Here is an 18577-nt window from a genome sequence, read left to right as displayed (position 1 = left end):
CGGCATCATCAAAATACCATCACTAAAATCACATGTAAATAAAACATTTAAAAATCTAATACCAACAGAACAGAAAACAAAACAAATAAAATAACAGCCACTCAAACCATAGTTTCCTGGTTTGGACATAACAGGAAGTGAAGATCCCAGGTTTGTCAGTGTTAAAGCAAGGATCCAAGAGGCTGCATTCTGAGTCAAAAGGCTCCTACTGAGTCCAGTGGGACTTACACCCATGTAATCGCTTGCAGCATTACAACTGAGGTCTGCACGAAATTGCACCCTAGGAGAGAGAAAAGTCTAAAGAGAAAAGCACACTTCGTTTGGTTTTAGGTTGATGTCACTTCAGAAGACATCTTTCCCTTATGTCTAAAACAGGTGAGACTCATGTTTCTAAGGTAGCATTTCCCCCCTGCAGTTTTTATAAGTACTTGTATTTTAAAAAAATAAACTTAATTAAAAGACTTGCTGGCTGATTAATTTGAGGATACTTTTATTTGATTCAAAGAGATTGAAAGTTGCAACTCTAAAACACGTGTGTGTGTGTGTGTGTGTGTGTGTGAGAGAGAGAGAGAGAGAGAGAGAGAGAGAGAGAGAAGATGAAACACATACACATTGTAATGAATTTCTGAACAACAAACCAATAAATATTTAAGCCAAGCTCTGATTCATGTATTCCTCACTGTGTTGTAAGTTCGGCTTCTAAAGAAGCTGTCTGATCACTTCTCGGACGGGGGAGCACATGGCTGGTGCGTGCTTCTAAAAACCCTTGGCTCAATTCCTGGCATTTCTGATGAAGATATCTCAAACGGCTGTGCTGAGAGAGACCTTCTGCATGACACGCTGGAGAGCTGATGGTGATCGGAGTAGAGAGCGTCAAGCTCAAAGGACTCAGTGATTTGCCTCAGTAAAAGAGAGCTTCATTTTGTATGGTTTGCTGTGAGGATTTGATCCAGAAGTCACTATGACTCTGGGAGGAATTTGTGGGGTTATCCCATGGTGGGAACATGGCACTATTTGTCCATCGGGCACAACACTGTCTACTCTGACTGACAGCAGCTCTCTGGGGTGTTAGGCAGAGGGGGTTCGTCGCCCCCTTATGGCCTGCTATCTGATCCTTTTTTACTGGGGATACCGCAGATTGAATCTAGGAGCTTCTGCCTGCAGAGCCAGGGGCTCCATCTTCTTCATAAGAGGCTACGTTGTTATGTGCTCCCTGTGGGGCCCAGCAGCCTCTCCACCTCTGCACAGGTCACTGGTCCCTATAGCTCAATGTTGTCTGCTCTGACTGGCAGTGGCTGCCCAGGGTCATAGACCAAGAGGGATCTTATGTATCGCCTGCTGCTTGGAAGAGATATTATTTGTGCAGCAGGGGAGATGACTCTCCCAGTGTTATGAGTGAGACTTACAGCTGAGTGAAGATCCCCCCCCCCCGCAATATTTCGCTCCAAAGTGGGGTTTTTTAAAAAAAGTTTTTATTTCATTGCAATAAGAACAAATTTTAAAAAGACAAAATAAAACACTGCAATACAAGTTCATGCCAAGATTAGTACAGATTTCATTGGTCCAATTATATAATCAAAGAGCCAAGTTTTAAGTTGTGTAATTCAGAGGAAAGTTGCAATATGTATTGCATAATTTTGATAGTGTGGGCAAGATTTTTCTCCTGCCCATGCATCTTTCTTGCAGCTGCAGAATAGCTTGGCTCATGTTCTTTGCTAGCATTCCACCTTACCCTTTGCCCAATCAGTCAAAAGCGGTTGTGCTTTTCTGGGCAGAGGAGAGACTTCTGGACTTTATTTTGACCCTGAACGGGCACATTCGCCAGAAGCTCCCCGGGGTAGGTGTGCCCTGCAGACTATGAAGTCCAAGCCCTGAAATTATTGACCCGAAGATCTGGAGGACTGTGTTGGGGAGAGGGTAGATTTGCTTCACATTGTCCTTGTTCATCCTTCTGTTCATCCCCCACCCCAACCAATTGTCTTACCACTTTCTTTGTCTGAATTATCCCACAAGGCTTTTGACAGCAGACCATCTCTCTTAGTATTATATGATGCCGTTACCTGCTCCGAGCCAGCGGGTCGAGAAGGGCTGTAAATCTCAACTAAAACAAAAACAGCAGAGCAAGACGTCTCACTGTTGGGCTTAAACTGGGAGAAATAAAGAGTTTGTTTCCGTCAAATGCTCTCTGGGAGGGCAACCGTAGCCTCCTTCAAGCCATTCTGAGTCATTAATCACTGCAAAATGCCTGTGTGGTGTCTCATGCCGCGGCGCTTAAATAACACAGCTAAGCTTAGCCTCTGGAGATACCTGCCATGGATGTGTACCTTGGCTGTTCAAAACTGGTAGGTTGGGATAGATGTAAATTTTTGGAACTGGGAATTCATTTGTGCATTCAGGGAGCGGGGTGTCGGTCGGTGGTTCAGCATCAAAGACCACAGTGGAACTCACTAGGGTATCCTTAAATAATTTCAGGCATCCTGTTACGGTTCACAGAAAACTCAATTTTGCTTGGCTGGTGGTGCCTGGCTGGAAAGAAACTTGTTAGCTGTAATCCCTTTTGCCTTGAAGCATTCGTCTGGAGCATTTTTTAAAATGACGGTATCTTTCTTCAACAGCAGTGGGCAATGTCTTACTTCATTTCTTACCGTATTTCTCTCTCACCCTTTTCTTCGCAGAGTCTGGATCTAAGCACATCAGAGAATCGTTTCAGTTAAATGTGTTGTAAACTTTGTATGAAAAACTGGGTTGGCAAAAATGGAACTCCACAGCGCCATCTGGTGTCATAGTGTTGTAATGCATATACAATGCATAAAAGGTAAAGGGTAAAGGGACCCCTGACCATTAGGTCCAGTCGTGGCCGACTCTGGGGTTGCGGTGCTCATCTTGCTTTTTTGGCCGTGGGAGCTGGTGTACAGCTTCCAGGTCATGTGGCCAGCATGACTAAGCCGTTTCTGGCAAACCAGAGCAGTGCATGGAAACGCCGTTTACCTTCCCACCGGAGCGGTGCCTATTTATCTACTTGCACTTTGTGCTTTCGAACTGCTAGGTTGGCAGGAGCAGGGACCGAGCAACAGGAGCTCACCCCGTCGTGGGGATTCGAACCGCCAACCTTCTGATCGGCAAGTCCTAGGCTCTGTGGTTTAACCCACAGCGCTACCCGCGTCCTTTTAGATACAATGCATAGAAAGTGCCTTTTCTTTGCCAATGTAGCGGAGTCCAGAGTTTAGAGTAGCCTTCTCCAGATGCTTTGGAATTCCAACTCCCATCAGCCCCAGCAAATTCACCAAGTTGAGGAAGGCAGGAATAGGGTTTCTTCTCTCTTTTTCTTCCATCATTTTATCATTGAGATTGAGTGGCACAAGGTCACCTAGTGACCTTGGTGGTTGAATGGGGCTTTAAGCCCTGGTCTCCTCAGTCCTGGTCCACACTTCCATACAGGCTTTAGGCCTCTTTCAGTATAGTTTGGAATAGTCAGCTTGTCTGCCATTTCCATCTTGTCACCAGGCATGCTTAGTTGACGGTAATGCTGGGAATTGCATAGTTCAGCTGTTGCTTTATCCATGAAGGTTTTAGGTAACACCAGACATAGCACTAAACTCTTTATAGTTCAGCTGCAGAGCACAATGCAAAAGGTCCCAGCTTCAGTCCTTGGCATATCCTGGTAAGGCTGGGAAAGGCCTCTTGCATGAAACCCTGGAGAGCTGCTGCCAGTCAGTGTAGACAACACTGAGCTAGATGGACCAGTATAAGCCAGCGTCTTATGTCCCTTTGTTCACACATCATTGTAAGCCATGACTTACTGTAAATGAGCAGTATGCTAAAGCAGGCTGCCGAACGAATCCTGTTTTGCCCCCACCCTACATGGATTTGAGAGCAATAAGCGATGAGCCTCACAATCCAATGCTCATGGATGGTTTCTCTTCAAACCACAATCAGTACATCAAGAGCAAAACTTGGCTGCCACCTGTGGTTTGTTTGGAGAGAAACCGTGTGCATTGGCTCACATGTAGTTTCCTGAATACAGCCACAAAGAAAGTAATAACATAAAGTAGCCACCAGAGGCAGCAGGAGCACCAAGCACAGCGATTGATCACTGCACATGATCCAAAGGCGTTTTGACTTGCCACCAGAATTCTCAAATTATTTATTTATTGGAAAGATTTTGTAGGCTGCTATCGAGCGATTTCTCTCCAGGCAGCTTTTGCAATAGATCACTGAAGTACATCTTAATACTGCCAGAAATTAACACATGCTAATAAAACACAAAGTAACTAATCCCATCCCATCCGTCAGCAGAGAGGTGAGAAAGTAAATAAATAAATAAATAAATAAATAGAAGCATCCTTGAAGGAGAGGGCAAGCAGGAGCAGGTATGCTTTTCCTAAAGACCTCTAAAATGCACTGTAGGATTACAAGTCTATTATTAACAGCCATTTGCCTGGTCACCTGTGATGAGTAACAATCTTTTTCAGGCGATCAGGCAAAGAAGCTCATATACTGGAAGAGAGTCCTTTTTCTTCTTAGCTCTTTGGTGCACCAAATATTACTGATATAGACGTAAGTAGACTAATAAGCTTTTTTTGGGGGGGGCATAACTTACAATATATTGGGATACCTTTTCTCTTAAAGACCATAGGCGACTCTAAACAAGCAGCAGGCACCTTCATGTATGTGTTTTTGCTTGATAACATAAGGGAAGGGAGAGATGAAAGTGCCTGGGCAGGCTTCTGGCCCCAAGGCAAAACCCTCCTAGTGTGACATAATCTCCCATCTCTCCACCTTCTGATCCTCTTAGCTGCTGGGTCATTGCCTGTCACCTTAACTAGATCTTGTTGCCTCGGATCGGTTAACGGGTTGTCTGCTGGAAAGTGGCAAATGGCAGGGTTTCTTCGAAATGCGTCCCCAGGATTGCCTCTGGGCCGAAAGGCGGCTTGTTTGGCGACATGGAGCGGTTCCTCTGGGTATCAGGCTGGAGTTGGCCGGGAACTCTCACCGCGAGAGTTGTTGATGTAGGCAAGGGGGCGGCTGAAATGATGGGAATATGGTATGCTGCGCCTGTTGTGAACCAAGGAGAATTGTCCCATTAGGTGGGTAAAAACATCTGAGTGGGGATTGGACGGCTGCGGGAGACTCTTTGGGGTCTGAGAACCAAAATAGTGTGTGGGGTGTGTGGAAGGGTGCTTCATAGTCAGAATGCTTGTAAGTTGGGGGCAGAAGGGAGTCTACCATATTGTAGAAAATAGGAAATTACCTTCTTGTGCCACGACTCCTCAGGATTCATCTCTACTTGGAGATGCTGGGAATTGAACCAGGGAACTTCTGCATACAAAGGCGATGTCTACCACTGTGTTCCTAAGAGCTCTAGACTGGGACAAGGGAGCAGAGGTTGTAGGAGTTAATGGTGTTGAAAGAAATGACTTGGGAGGCTTCAAGATGCTGTGTTTTTCATTTTGGCTTTCGTTACATACACCTTCATTGACTGTAGTCTGCTCAGATACGCATAGATAAAAGTTCAGATCGGCAGAGATGTTTAAGTGTCCTTTTTTTTTTACGACATTCAATTTAGAATTTTTAGATGCTCCAACTGAGGTACAGGTTGTTGACTTAACCAGAGGCTTGTTGGAGCTGGGGACTTCATCCCTTAATGCTGCCATAAACTGATTTTCAAGGGAGGAAAGTATAAAATATTAAGCAGACTTGGTCTTGTTTAATAACATCTCTAATCTGATTTTTTTTTACACAAATCCTACATAGAAACCACATCCTGGAATGGAAAAGACAAGTTCAAATCCGTTTTGCTTCTTTTGCTGAGCAGATCAACAGCTGATGGATGACAGTCCTTCAGATTGCTTCTCCCCCACCCCCCACCCTTGTTTGGGTGTTACTGTATATTGCTTCTGCAAAGGAAAATGATGACTTATCTTTAGCATTCCAAGAAGGCTTTATCAGGATCTCCAACTGCATGGATGCTTCTAGTTGCATTCAAGTGAATATTTACCCACTCAGTGCATCACGGTCAGGGCTGATGTTCATGCAGCCTGGAGTCAGAGCTTACACGTGCGCCCCTGCTTTTAAACATTACCTGCTCAGGTGAATGCCTGGACACAGCCAAGAATTTTGCAACCTCCTTTTGCTGGGTATATGTTTAAATTGAATTTATATCCTGTTTTTTAGGAGGCAACTTCTCACAAGGTAGGGTAGAAGGTGCACAAGGAAGCCACCAAAGATAATACAAAACTACAATTAAAAACCAAGGTGTGCACACCCAAAAGGCCTCCCATCCACTTTGACTTGCAGGATGCATAGAATATGTGGTGCAGATTCTCATATGCAGGGGAGCACCAAATCAGCTGTTTGTGAGGAGATAAGATCTAGGCAGCTGCTTGAAGTAGAGATGGGGAACCTGTCGCCTTCTGCATGTAGCTGGGCTACAGCTCCTATCATCTCCAACCATTGCCCATGCTGCCTGGGGCTGATGGGAGTTGTAGTCCATTGGCATTTGGAGAGGCCCTGGCGGCTGGGAGGTAGGTTAGAGCGGCAGCTGTGTCATGGAAGCCTCCTTTGTTCATACTGCCTCTTTCTGATGTGTGATCATTGCTCAGTGTAGCTTGAGTATTCTGAATTTTGTATCGTATGCTTATTGTATTTCAATGCTGTCCACTGTTTTGATATTTTCCTGTGGGAAGCAGTGCTCTTTATTTATTTGGTGTATTTATTATCCACCCTTCACCGAAGGTCCCTGGACAGGTTACAGCAGGATAAAAGCAATAAAAGCTAAATGATAACAAACAAAACTACCATCAGCTGATCTACAGAAAGTATAAAATATAAAGTAGGGCATTCCTTAAAGCCTGTGTAAAAAGATATTCCTTTGCGTGTTTCCTGATTGTTACCCAATGTTAGGGCCAGGTGTACATCAGGAAGTAGCGGAGTTCCAAAGTTTGGGGGCTGCCACAGAAAAGGCCCTCTCAGGTGCCTCTGTCTCCCAACCTCCGAGAGTGACCGAAACACCAAAAAGGTCTCTCCTGCATACAGATAAGCATAATAAATAAATATGCACAACAGCTGTGGCTTATTTTTTGAAATAAGGCAGGGCATCTCAGAGTTACATGTTCATCAGTGAGGAATGCCACAGCTCTTTTAATAGATGATGGAAGAAGGCTAATCTGGAGAGGGTAGCTCTGTGAATGATGGACACGCTTTTGTAAGCAGTGTTATACCATTGTTTTGAGGACTGTTGAGACATTAATAATACGTAATTGGTAGGAGGTTATATGAAAGTGCACAGTACTTACTGGGTTGTTAATATGCCATATTTAGGGGCAGGAATTCAGTTTTCTTCTGCTTTGACTTCATTTTTTTTTAAAGACTCAAGTTTCTAGACCTGATGACAGCTAGGGCAGAGATTTTTACTAAGTGTGCAGTGGGCACGCCATACACAGGGTTGAGTGCATTATTTGAAAGCCTGGACTGATGCACAATCTGTGAATTTAGCCTAGTCACCAATTCTGCTGTTGCAATTGACTGTTTTGCTAAATACATAATCAATAGCTTGAATAAGAAAATAATTGATGTATGATTTTGAGCCACACGGTAAATTTTCTTTTCCCACTTAGTTGCAGTTTTTGCCTTGCAGAAAACAGCTAATCTCTTTCTAGGCGATTTGAGTCCGGTCAATAATACAGTGGACCTATTTGTCTGCCATTCCGTGAACGTAGCAGTTCTGCATTCTAATCCTTGTTAGCCATTTTTCTAAAGATGACTGCTTAGAAAACACACTTCATTTCTTTCACCTTGATTTTCCAACAACCTCTGCTTGACAGAAATGCAGATAAAATACTACCCACCCCCCAAAACGAGAGAGAGAGAGAGAGATTATATTGGCATAAGGAATTAAGATAACACTGAGGAAACCATTTCATGCAACACTGAGCAAAATACAACCCACTAAAGAACACAGTCTGTCTTTACGTTTTTAGATCTTGAAATGTTTTAGGATACTTAAGCTAGTTGCTGTGGCCATTTTTATAATTACTGTTTTCCTGTTCTATTACAGTATTTCATTTTTTAAAAAAACACTCTTCCTCCCAACTCAGCCTAGACCTGCCCTGCTCTTTTTATAGACTGTTGAATTTTGTTGTGTTTGATCAATGAGAGTGAAGTAAAGGTGCTTATTACTTTCTAAATGTCAGCTGTCAGAACAATTGTGTGTTGTTTTTTTTAAATGGTATGCCAGCTCTTAAACTTGAGAAGCCAGTGAAATAGAACAAAACCTGCTAGAGACTTTGCCCAGAGAGGCGCCCAAGTCTAGCAGGCTGCACAGTGATGGGCTAATACCACTGGGAGTCACCAGTTTACCCCTTTGGTGTTTTCCCTTCTGGGACACCATTAGGGTAGCACCCACATGAAAGAGGCAGATGGATGCTGGAAGGGAAGATCTCCTTGGCTGCAAAAAGGGAAAGCACCCAAGTGGGAGCTGGGAGGCTCTATTTTATGGGGGGGTGCGCGGCATATTTCTTCTAAGGAATTTGGTTCTCCCCCCCACTTTGTCTTCATAACAACCCTGTGAAGTAGGTTAGGTTGAGGGGTAGTGAATGACTCCAGGCCATCCAGTGATCTCCGCAGATGAGCAGGGATTTGAACCCTGGGTCTTGCTAGTCCTGTGTTCTTCCAGTCCAGCCTTTCCTGACCTGAAGATGTTAGACTGATCATGGGCCATGCCCGCTGGAGCTGATGGGAGTTGGAGTCCAACCTAATTGGGAGGGTTGGGTTAAGACTGCTACACCACCCTGGCTCATCATCTGAAGAGCAGGGTACCACAAATGGAGAGCAGGAGACAGCAGCAACTGTTGCTGTATTGGCCTGGAGACCAACAAGGGAGTGGAGCCTGGTAGATCAGGTGCAGCTTCTCCCCTATTTGTTCGTTTTCCTATTTCACTGTCCTCCTAGAATGTGAGACGCAAGTTAGGTGGATCCCTTTCATCCCTAGAAACTGACCATAGAGATGAACAGATTTTGTGCAAGGCTCTTGACCATTTGAATTTTACCAAATCTATGATGGCCTTGTTGGGTGAGGAAAGCTTATGTTTGTCTGCAATCCTGCTTGCCCTTTCTGGGTTTCTAGTCCACTGGAGAAAGAGGAAACTCACAGCATACAATGGCCTTGCGGCTTGCTTCTCTGTGTGGTCCATTGCAAGCGTGTGTAGGTTTTTCTTTTGTTTTTTGTTCCTTTGTGGTAACTGGTCCAAAGAGCTGAAGTTTAATCCTATTATAAAGCTGGCATGGGTTTAAGGGCTCAGGACCATCTGGGAATGAGATCACCCATGGCAATGCTTAATATAGACAGCTTTGTTACTAGATATTCAAAGCGCTTCGTGTACACCAGTCTTAGGTGCTGCTGTAACTTTCTCAAATGTTTGACAGTGAAAAATATGGCGCTGAAAAATCTTTGAAGATGTCCTGATCTTGTCCTCTAGCTTACTTTCCTTGTATTTTATATTGTTGTATCCCAGAGGATAGGAAATCTGTGGCCCGCTGGATATTGCTGCACTACAGCTTCTTAACTAAACAACTCTGAATGTAGTTTACAAAAACTCATTAACAATAATGTACAGCATTTCAACACCTTCTACCACATAAAATCTTAAATATTTTATACAGTGCCAAAATAATAATGACTCGCGCAACTCAGTATCTCAAAGCCAAGCAGTCCAAGTATTTCTGAAATAAGTCTACGAGAGAAACTCTGTACAGTGGTGCCTCGCAAGAAGAAATTAATTTGTTCCGCAAGTCTCTTCGTCTTGCGAGTTTTTCGTCTTGCGATGCACGGTTTCCCATAGGAATGCATTGAAAATCAATTAATGCGTTCCTATGGAAACCGCCTTCAGACCAGGTCCGGGGACAGTCTGTCCCCCGACCTCTTCTGAAGGCTGGGGGGGGGGGAACAAGGGCTTTTCTTCCCACCCCCAGCATTTTAAAAAACCCCGGGACAGCGGAGGACTTCTCCGCTGTCCGGGGCGATCTTAAAATGCTGGCGGGCAGCATTTTAAAATCGCCCCGGGACAGCGGAGGACTTCTCCGCTGTCCGGGGCGATTTAAAAGCCCCTGGGAAGGCAGGCAGGGGGGACAAAGACTTTTGCCCCCCGCCAGCCTTCAGAAGAGGTCCAGGACCTCTTCTGAAGGCGGGCGGGGGGCGAATGTCTTTGCTCCCCCCCGCCTGCCTTCAAAAGCCTTCCGGGACAGCGGAGAAACGCGCTGCGTTTCTCCCGGGAAGGCAGGCAGGGGGGAACAAAGACTTTTGCCCCCCGCCAGCCTTCAGAAGGTGTTCCCGCCCCGCCGCCCGGCTTCGGAGGAGCCTTCCGAAGCCGGGCGGCGGCGGGAGGTGTTCCCGCCCCGCCGCCCGGCTTCGGAGGAGGTCCGAGGACAGTGGGGAAGACGCGCTGCGCTTCCCCGCTGTCCCAGAGATTTCCCTATGGGCTTTCATCTTGCGAAGGAAGCCCATAGGGAAATTCGTTTTGCAAAGCGCCTCCAAAACGGAAAACCCTTTCGTCTAGCGGGTTTTCCGTCTTGCGAGGCGTTCGTCTTGCGGGGCACCACTGTACGTCTACTTGGTTGGTGCAATCCCAACGGAACTCCATTGATGAGATGCTCGGATTGCAATCTCTGTTTTGTGAATCATCTTCTGGTTGGCCTGAAAAGGAACTATACAATGGCAATTCAATGCTCCACCAAATAGATTAGCTCCAACCTTAGAATGGCTCTTTGCCCTACCCCCTTTTAAAGAACCTTGTAAGTATACACACAGAGAGTTGGGGATGGGCAAGCTCTGGTCCTCAGGCAAAATTAAGGGATGGAGTGGATGGGAGAGAAAAGCGGGTGCCATGCCCACCATCAGTACGTGGCCCTCTGCAGGAAAAAAGGTTGCTATCCCCCCTGAGTTAGCTGTTTTAGGGTTGGCATTAGCGATTCACCCAGTATTCTGCTCTAGAAGGGAAATGGGGCAGAAATGTTTTAGTAGATGGAGAAACACTCACCTTTTCATATAGGGCAGGGATAGGGAACCAGTGGTCATCCACATTTTATTGGACTCCAGCTCCCCATCAGCCTCAGATATCATGGCCAATAGTCAGGGATGATTGGAGCTGTAGTTCAGCAGCAACCTGGAAGACCATAGGTTACCCTATCCGTGATATAGGAGTTTAATAGGAAAGGGGCAATCCTGGGGGCAGGAGAGTAGGTGCCACATAAGCTCTTTGATGACTCCCACATGCCATTTTTCCAGTAGTTGTTTGTCCACCACATCCTAACTTCTCCCATAGAGGACAGAGGCAGGAGGGTTGAATTCTGTGATGTTTTTGGATGTCTGCTGCCAGCGTTTATTGAGGTGTGCGTAAAGAATTCCTATCTCAGTTTTGGCAGAGCAGTTTGAGTTCGTTCTACTTGGGCAATATTATTCCAGGAAAACTCTTATTGTTATTCTTATTTAATTAATTTGTATACCATTTTTGTGGCATCCACACGGAGTCTTGCATTTCTTTTTGTATTAGATCCTCCAGCAGAGATTTTGAAAGCTTGAATATTGTATTCAGTTTTTAGCACTCCCTTACCCCCCCCCCCCCGGCAGTGTGCACATTACATAGTGAGTGCAATCTTTTCATCCTCACTCACTCGGATGTGGTTTGTCTTCACACTGGACCCTTGGGACTGCTGGGTCCCGTATCTGCCACGTTTCCAGTCCACAATGCCGCTGATGTTGCCTGTTGCCTGCAAAAGCTCACACCACACTAAGTGTCAGGTGTGACGTGCCAGCTTTGCAAGCACAACCATCCCCCCCCACCCCCACCCCAGAATTAAAGTCTCCTGGACATCTGGATTGGCTCCATTTATCTTGCAAACTGCGTAAAGTGTCTGCCTTTCCTTCCTTGACATGAAACACTCTGCTTTAAAACCGCATCTTCAATTGACTGACTTTGATCATCTTTTTTTTTACACAGTGGAAGAATCCGATATCATTGATCTTGAAAAACGGTATTGGCTTCTGAAAGCTCAATCAAGGACAGGACGTTTTGATCTGGAAACATTTGGCCCTTTGGTTTCCCCTCCCATTCATCCATCTCTGGGTGAAGGTATGGAACATTCATGGGTTATCTATATGTTTATTTTATTTTTAGGAGTCTACAGTGCCAGTCTTACAACCTGCCCCATCTTAAAAGCTCTGGGTGGGCATTTAACAGGTTAGCCAATCTAAAAGGACTTGAAAGTATATTAAGACAGTATTTTAAATGTGTCACACTGCAGCATAAAGAACCTCTGCTGAAGGAGGAGTAAGCTTGCTGAGGGTGGAATGGGCACCATTCATTAAAACATTGGTTTAAGTGGATCTCAAAGGGGGGTGCTGTAGACTCCCCTCCTTCTCTGAGACCATTCTTGTCCACACATTTGTTTATCCCCACTCCTGAGTTGTCGTTTTCCTGCTCTCCAAGAGATGGGAGCAGTTTGCCCCATACAAATGGTGAGGGTATATATTAGGGAAAGGGATGGGATGGAAAGGTAGATGCTCAGCAGGTGGCAGCTCTTAAAAGACACTGCAGTTCATTTGCCCTAGTTTTCTGTTACTGTGTTTTGAAGTTGGGATGTCAGAGCTGCAACCTGGCAACTCTGAATAATTTGACACTTGGTTGAAATGTTGGAGGTAGGAATGGAACAAGCAGATAATTCTGTTTTGGCTTATTAAAGTAAGAGATGCACAAGCTTGTTGTTCACACATGCAGCCTCTTTGCTCCTCCCTTCACAACATGCCTTGATAATCCAAAGAAGTCTCTTATTTAGCCATAGTTTACTGTTTCAGACATATCAAGAAACTGTGGCCAGCAGATTCTGGACAAGACAGGATCTCAAACCAACTTCAAGCCTGGCAACTGAAGTTTCCTAGTTCAGCTGAAACAGGAAACTGATTGAGAGACTTCCTGGCTTGTTAAGACACACTGCGAAGGAGCTGCACGCTTGGGCAATAGGCTTGTGCATATCTTGGCTTCTTAAACCAAGATATGATTATCTGGGATAGGCTAATCTCTATGCTGGTTGGAACCTGACCTTTTGCTTTTGCTTCTGTCCACTTGGCAGGTCTTTTTAATGCCTTTGATGAAAATCGTGACAATCACATTGACTTCAAAGAAATCTCCTGCGGACTCTCAGCCTGCTGCAGGGGACCGCTGGCTGAAAGGCAGAAATGTGAGTATGCAAAATAGAACTTCCTGCATTTTTAAGTGTGCCCTCTAACTTGTTCAACCTTCATAGTACTTCATAACCCTGGGACCTACATATTCCAGAGACTCTGGTCCTGGTTACAGGCTTCCCATAGGCATCAATTTGGGTGTTGTGAGAACAGGATGCTGGATTGCGGTGAGCCCTGGAATGCTGGGCTCTTAGTCCTTACATGACTGCCTTTTGCTGGTATTCCCTGTCAACAATTAAGATCTTCTAGGGCAGTAGTTCCCAATGGTGGTCTACCTAACCCACCCAAGGGGATCTGTGGCACATATTCATCAACTGTCTGAGACATCCTTTGGGGGCCATGTTCTCGCATGAGAAACCAATGCCCAAAAATGCATGAGATCACAGCTGGACATGTGTCTCGCGTGAGATCTTGGCACCCCCAAAGCACACTATTTTGGGCGGTGCGCTCTCTCACGGGTCATGTGACTCATGCGGGAGCGCAGTCTTGAAGAGGCATGTCCCGGTTTTGCACTGGGGCATGTTGGAGAATATGGTGGCACCATTCACATAACAAAAACTATCACAAGGATAGCAACATTTTCAAAAGTAGGAGGTCCATGGCTTGATTTTTGAAGACCAAGGGGCCTGTGATACTTAGCCAATGGGGAGCCACTGTTCTAAGGCCTCTATTTGAACTCTCATTGTGTGTGGTCTGGCCTTCACAGCACTGGCCCTGAAGCTTGGGAGTGACCTCTCAGAGGTTTGCCAGAGCCCATCTCTTAACAGCATTTCACAAGAGGGTGCAAGATCCACCTTTTGTGAAGCGTTTGCTGTCTGCTGAGTCTGATTTGTTCCTGGGCTTTAATGCAGTGGTTGCTGTTTCTGTGATTGATCTTGTAAGCTGACTCAAGCACAGGAGATGCAGGGCTTAAATGAGTGAAATAACAGCTAGAAGTATGGATGATGCAGTCTTTGAAAAGTTAATAGCGGCTGTAGTTCCCCGTTGAGTGGTCAAACCTAGCTTTGCTCACCCTAATAATGTGTGAAACAGTGCCAAGCTTCCTTGCTAAAGATTTCTTCTTTTTAATCTCATGTAACAGCCTTAAAAATGAGGGCTTTTAAATGCTAATTCCTGTTTGTCTCCTGGCTCTATTAATCCGATATATTATTGTGAGTTACTCTCTCATTTTATGCCAATTATAATCAATTCTCTAGAAGAGGCTGTCTTGTTTGCTGGTTGGCAATAACCTTATTTTCAGTGGATTTTAATTTCTCTTCAATAAAATATTCATAAGCACAAACAGTTTGTGCTCTTTGTGGCACGGAAGCCTACGCCCATGTATGTATAGTGCATGATGTTACTTTGTCCTGGAAATACCAATATATGATTTTTAGAAAAATGGAGAGTGAACTGAATATTCTGTCTACTTACATGCCTCTGTTTGCACATCATGGTAAGCCATAAACTATGGCTCAATGTGGAGGAACAGCATGCTACCCAATTGCTTCCACTTTGCTCCTCTCCTGGTGTTGCTTATTGTGTTGCTGGAACCCAGTATTGTGGTTTCAGATGTTTGTTTACCGAGAAGCAAACCATGACCCTGGTTTGGATGCTTATGTAAAACAAGGTTCGCAGTTTTTTGCTCCCTTTTGTTCTAAGGGGAATGATAGGACAGTGCACACTAGCTTGATGCTTGTTCACAGTAAGCAATAGTTTATGGCTTACTGTGTTGTGCAAATGAAGCCATTCTCTAGTCTCTCCTCTGTTCATCAAATAGCATTGTTCCTCTTCCTCCTCCTTCCAAAGTCCTCCACAGAAACCACTCTTAAAAAGTGTCTCTCCTGAATTTCTAGCTTTGTTCTGCTTTAGGGGCAGGGAACCCTTTTCAGCCAGAAGCCCATGTTCTCATGTAGGCAAATTTTTTTGGGGGGGTGGGGTGGATACCTCCCAGTGGTGGGTGTAGCCAGAGACCCATGTCACTCCATCCAGACAAGCAAGAGGTATTTCCACAGTTGAGGGATGCATTGCAGCAAAGTTGAATCACTACAGGAGGGTGCAGAGTAGGGTCAGTGAAGGGGGTGACCTAGGCAGGTCCTGAAAGGCGCAAGAGGGCTCCATCTGGCCTTCAGGCCTGAAGGCCCCCCCCCCATCTGCTTCCACTGCTCCTTTACTTTATAGGAACATGGGTATCAGTCTTAAACCAAGTGTCACTATTGGCCCATCCAGCTTAGTATTGTCAACACTGACCGGCAGCTGCTCTCCAGGTTTTCAGGCAGGGGACCTTCCCACTGCTCCCTGGAAATGCAGGGGATTTAACCTGGGATCTTCTGCATGCAAAACTCTTCCACAAAGCTTACAAACCTTGGTCTTCCACACATTCTGGCCCAGTGTATTGCGTGGGGGATAAGCTATATCTGGACAATGTGGGGAGGGGCCTTTAAACCTTTGCCCTCATAGTACCCCTCCTGTTCACAATGGGAATGAAGTTTCCATCAAGTTGAGCTTTGTTGCTGTGCCATTGAACCCTGTTCCTCCTCTGAACCTTAACTGTATTCTAACTGACTGCATAGCTGTTGGTTAGAACAAGCTCTCTTCTCTTTCCCTTAGTTTGCTTCAAGGTTTTTGACATTGACCGAGACGGGATTTTGTCTCGCATTGAACTTGAAGACATGGTGGTTGCCCTTTTGGAAGTCTGGAAAGATAACCGTACAGATGACATTCCTGTAAGTTTTTGCACTCAAAAGTTGCTTTGTCTTTTAAAATGTCCTGCCTGCATGCATGCAAAGCAAAAAAAAAGTGAAGGCTTTAAAAAAGAACTGCAGCTTGCACATCTAAAATGCTTCTTTTTCCTTCATTCTCTGGATCACGGAGAGGAGCAAACTTGATGAGTGCCAGTATTTTAGTGGTTTAACATAAGCAGATCAGTTTTTAAGAGAGATGCCTTTACTGTTGTGCCAACTAGAAACTGATTTTTTAGGTTTGTAAACTGGCAGATCATCCAGAGATTGCATAAAATGGGTAGATAGAATATTATTAATTTTTGCTTCTCAGCTTTTCTATGGAAGGCTGAATGACTCTTGGAACATCTTGTTCTTCAGCTGTCCATTAGGGTCATTCTTTTTCCTCTTCCCTCCCAAGGAGCTGCATATGAATCTGCCGGACATAGTAGAATCTGTTTTGAAGGCACATGACACTACCAAGGTAAGAGCCTGCTAGTCTGTTTTTCCATTCCATTCTGTCAGGTGTAGAGAACCTTTGCCCCTCCAGATATTGCTGAACTACAACTTCTACCAGCCCTGGCAAGCATGGACAATTGCCGCTGTAACAGTGGGTCGTAGTGAGTTGATAAGTGTATGCGCTGTTAATTCAACCCAGTGGTAGGTTGCAAGAATGGAAATGGCCTGTAAGTGGAGTAGCCAAGTATAGTTGATGGTTATGGATAGGAGAAGTTTGTTTTTGCACAAGTGGATTAGATACCTAGAATGAAGGGGATGTTATATAACAAGGGGTTATTAACAGTGACTGGAATAAATTTTAGAATGCAGTCTTAATGGGTCCCCCACTCCTTGGGAATTCTTGCTTTTTTGAGATGCATAAATCAGATGAAAGAATGGATGTGCTAGTCGTATATGTTATATACAAGTATGGACTAGTATGTTCCATTTAAAACAATGTTTTACAAGAGGAGCTGTATGTTGGAGCTGTATGCTTGCAAAGGAGCTGTTCTGCCACCAAGCTTAAACCTCTGTTGCTGTTCAGACTGAGAGGAGGCTCCGACTGTGTCTGCTCAGGATGCAAGTTTTGAGGTGCACAATGCAGGGCCTGTGTACCTTTGGGGTCAGGAGTTATGTGTTGTTGTGGAAAAGACTATTTTTAATATGGATGGCTGGAATAAGGTCTTGAGGATCTGTAGTTCCCAAGTTTCTTTGGAGGAAACCATAGTCCGTTTCAGGCCTATGTAAATGTGAAAAATTGCTGCTTTGGTTTTCAGATCCCTTTGAAAGTATTGTCACCAGTAGCCTTCCTTTATATGAAACTGCATATTGTGTCCCTTTTAAAAAAGGGAGTGGGGAACTGGATCTTGCTGGGGAGCAATACCACTCCTGGGCCATTTTTGACACCTGATATCATGAGATGTCTAGTGATCACACTTCAAAGGAAGTAGCAAGAGGGCACTCCACATTCTTCATATCTTCCTTTCCAGCCCACTTGTCAAACCTAAAGCTGTGACTGTAAAAGAAGACTCTTATCCCACTTTGCCTGTCAGAAGCGGGGCTTGCCTTTGGTACTGAATTAAATGCCAAAAGCAAGCGTTGCTTGCACTCAAAAACTCTGGGAGCTCCTGAGTGAAATTAGCTCCAACAAGGCTTATATTTTGCATCAAATTTAAAAGGCACTGAGCGTAAACCCAGCTTGCAGACAAACAATCAGGTGTGCACTGTCTCTCTCCTGATGGTTCCTTTGCAGCTGTATCAATGGGCAGGGTTTGGGCGGAAACTGCTTTGTAGACAAAATCGGGACCCCTGGTGGGCTTTTATAGGTTGGAGGGCTGAAGGGTCTTTACAATGGACTTTACAATGTCCATTATTTATTTCTGTGTGTGTAAATATTGGGCAGATGCTTGGAGAAATGCTCAAAGATTCTCTTTGCTGCCTCCTTCTTTACTTTAGCTCGGCCACCTTACTCTGGAAGACTACCAAATCTGGAGTGTGAAGAGTGCTCTTGCCAACGAATTTCTGAATCTCCTTTTCCAGGTGAGTTCCACTCAGGCTGCAAAGCCCAACTGTACAACAATTAAAAGTAGCTTTGCCTGCCTGCTTTTCTGCGGTCGTGGGATGCCGATTGCTGCGTCAGCTCTTGTGCTGAGCGTTCCTGCCTGTCTCTTTTTTTCCTGTAGCGTGAGCTTCACGGAGATGCTTCTCCTTGCCTGACTGAAGCCGAGTTTAGTTTGTACGCATTCTGGCATCTTGGGATGCCTTCAAGCACAATCTGTTGGGGTTTTTTTTATTTTTTAAAAAGTGAAAAATTCAGTGAGACTCACACAGGAATACAGAAGTGTTCAGTGATATAACAGCTCTTGCATTTTGTATTAAGTGGGTTCAATCTTCCAAATCCTGGCTGCCTGGTCTGCAAATGTGTTGCAAATCAAAGTGTGAATGTGTGTCACACCAGCACATGCAGAACTACATGTTACAGGCTCCCCGTCCCATCGCCACTCAATTAAAGAGTCATTATTCTAAGACATTTATATCCTACCTTTTCAGGAATAATTGGTCCTCGAGGCAACACACAACAAAATAGCTCCCCACTCTCTCGTAAACAAAACAATCCATTGCAATAAAGCAAATTGAATACAATGGA

At 44.9% G+C, this 18577-nt stretch overlaps 1 protein-coding gene across 4 annotated transcripts in view; it reads left to right on the top strand.

Annotated features, from left to right (window-relative positions):
• Positions 1 to 18577, top strand: part of USP32 (ubiquitin specific peptidase 32) — a 126317-nt gene that overhangs the window by 71559 nt on the left and 36181 nt on the right. For all 4 annotated transcript variants that reach the window (XM_077919674.1, XM_028708937.2, XM_077919673.1 and 1 more), the window contains exons 6-10: positions 11994 to 12125; positions 13123 to 13230; positions 15824 to 15939; positions 16355 to 16417; positions 17887 to 17970. In XM_077919674.1, coding sequence (XP_077775800.1) covers positions 11994 to 12125; positions 13123 to 13230; positions 15824 to 15939; positions 16355 to 16417; positions 17887 to 17970 — 503 coding nt within the window. The remainder of the gene's footprint in view (positions 1 to 11993; positions 12126 to 13122; positions 13231 to 15823; positions 15940 to 16354; positions 16418 to 17886; positions 17971 to 18577) is intronic.

The sequence above is a fragment of the Podarcis muralis genome, chromosome 15, assembly GCF_964188315.1.
Source record: "Podarcis muralis chromosome 15, rPodMur119.hap1.1, whole genome shotgun sequence".
Classification (NCBI taxonomy): Eukaryota; Metazoa; Chordata; class Lepidosauria; order Squamata; family Lacertidae; genus Podarcis; species Podarcis muralis.
Note: the sequence above shows the minus strand (reverse complement) of the source record. Positions and strands in the feature narration are given on the sequence as shown.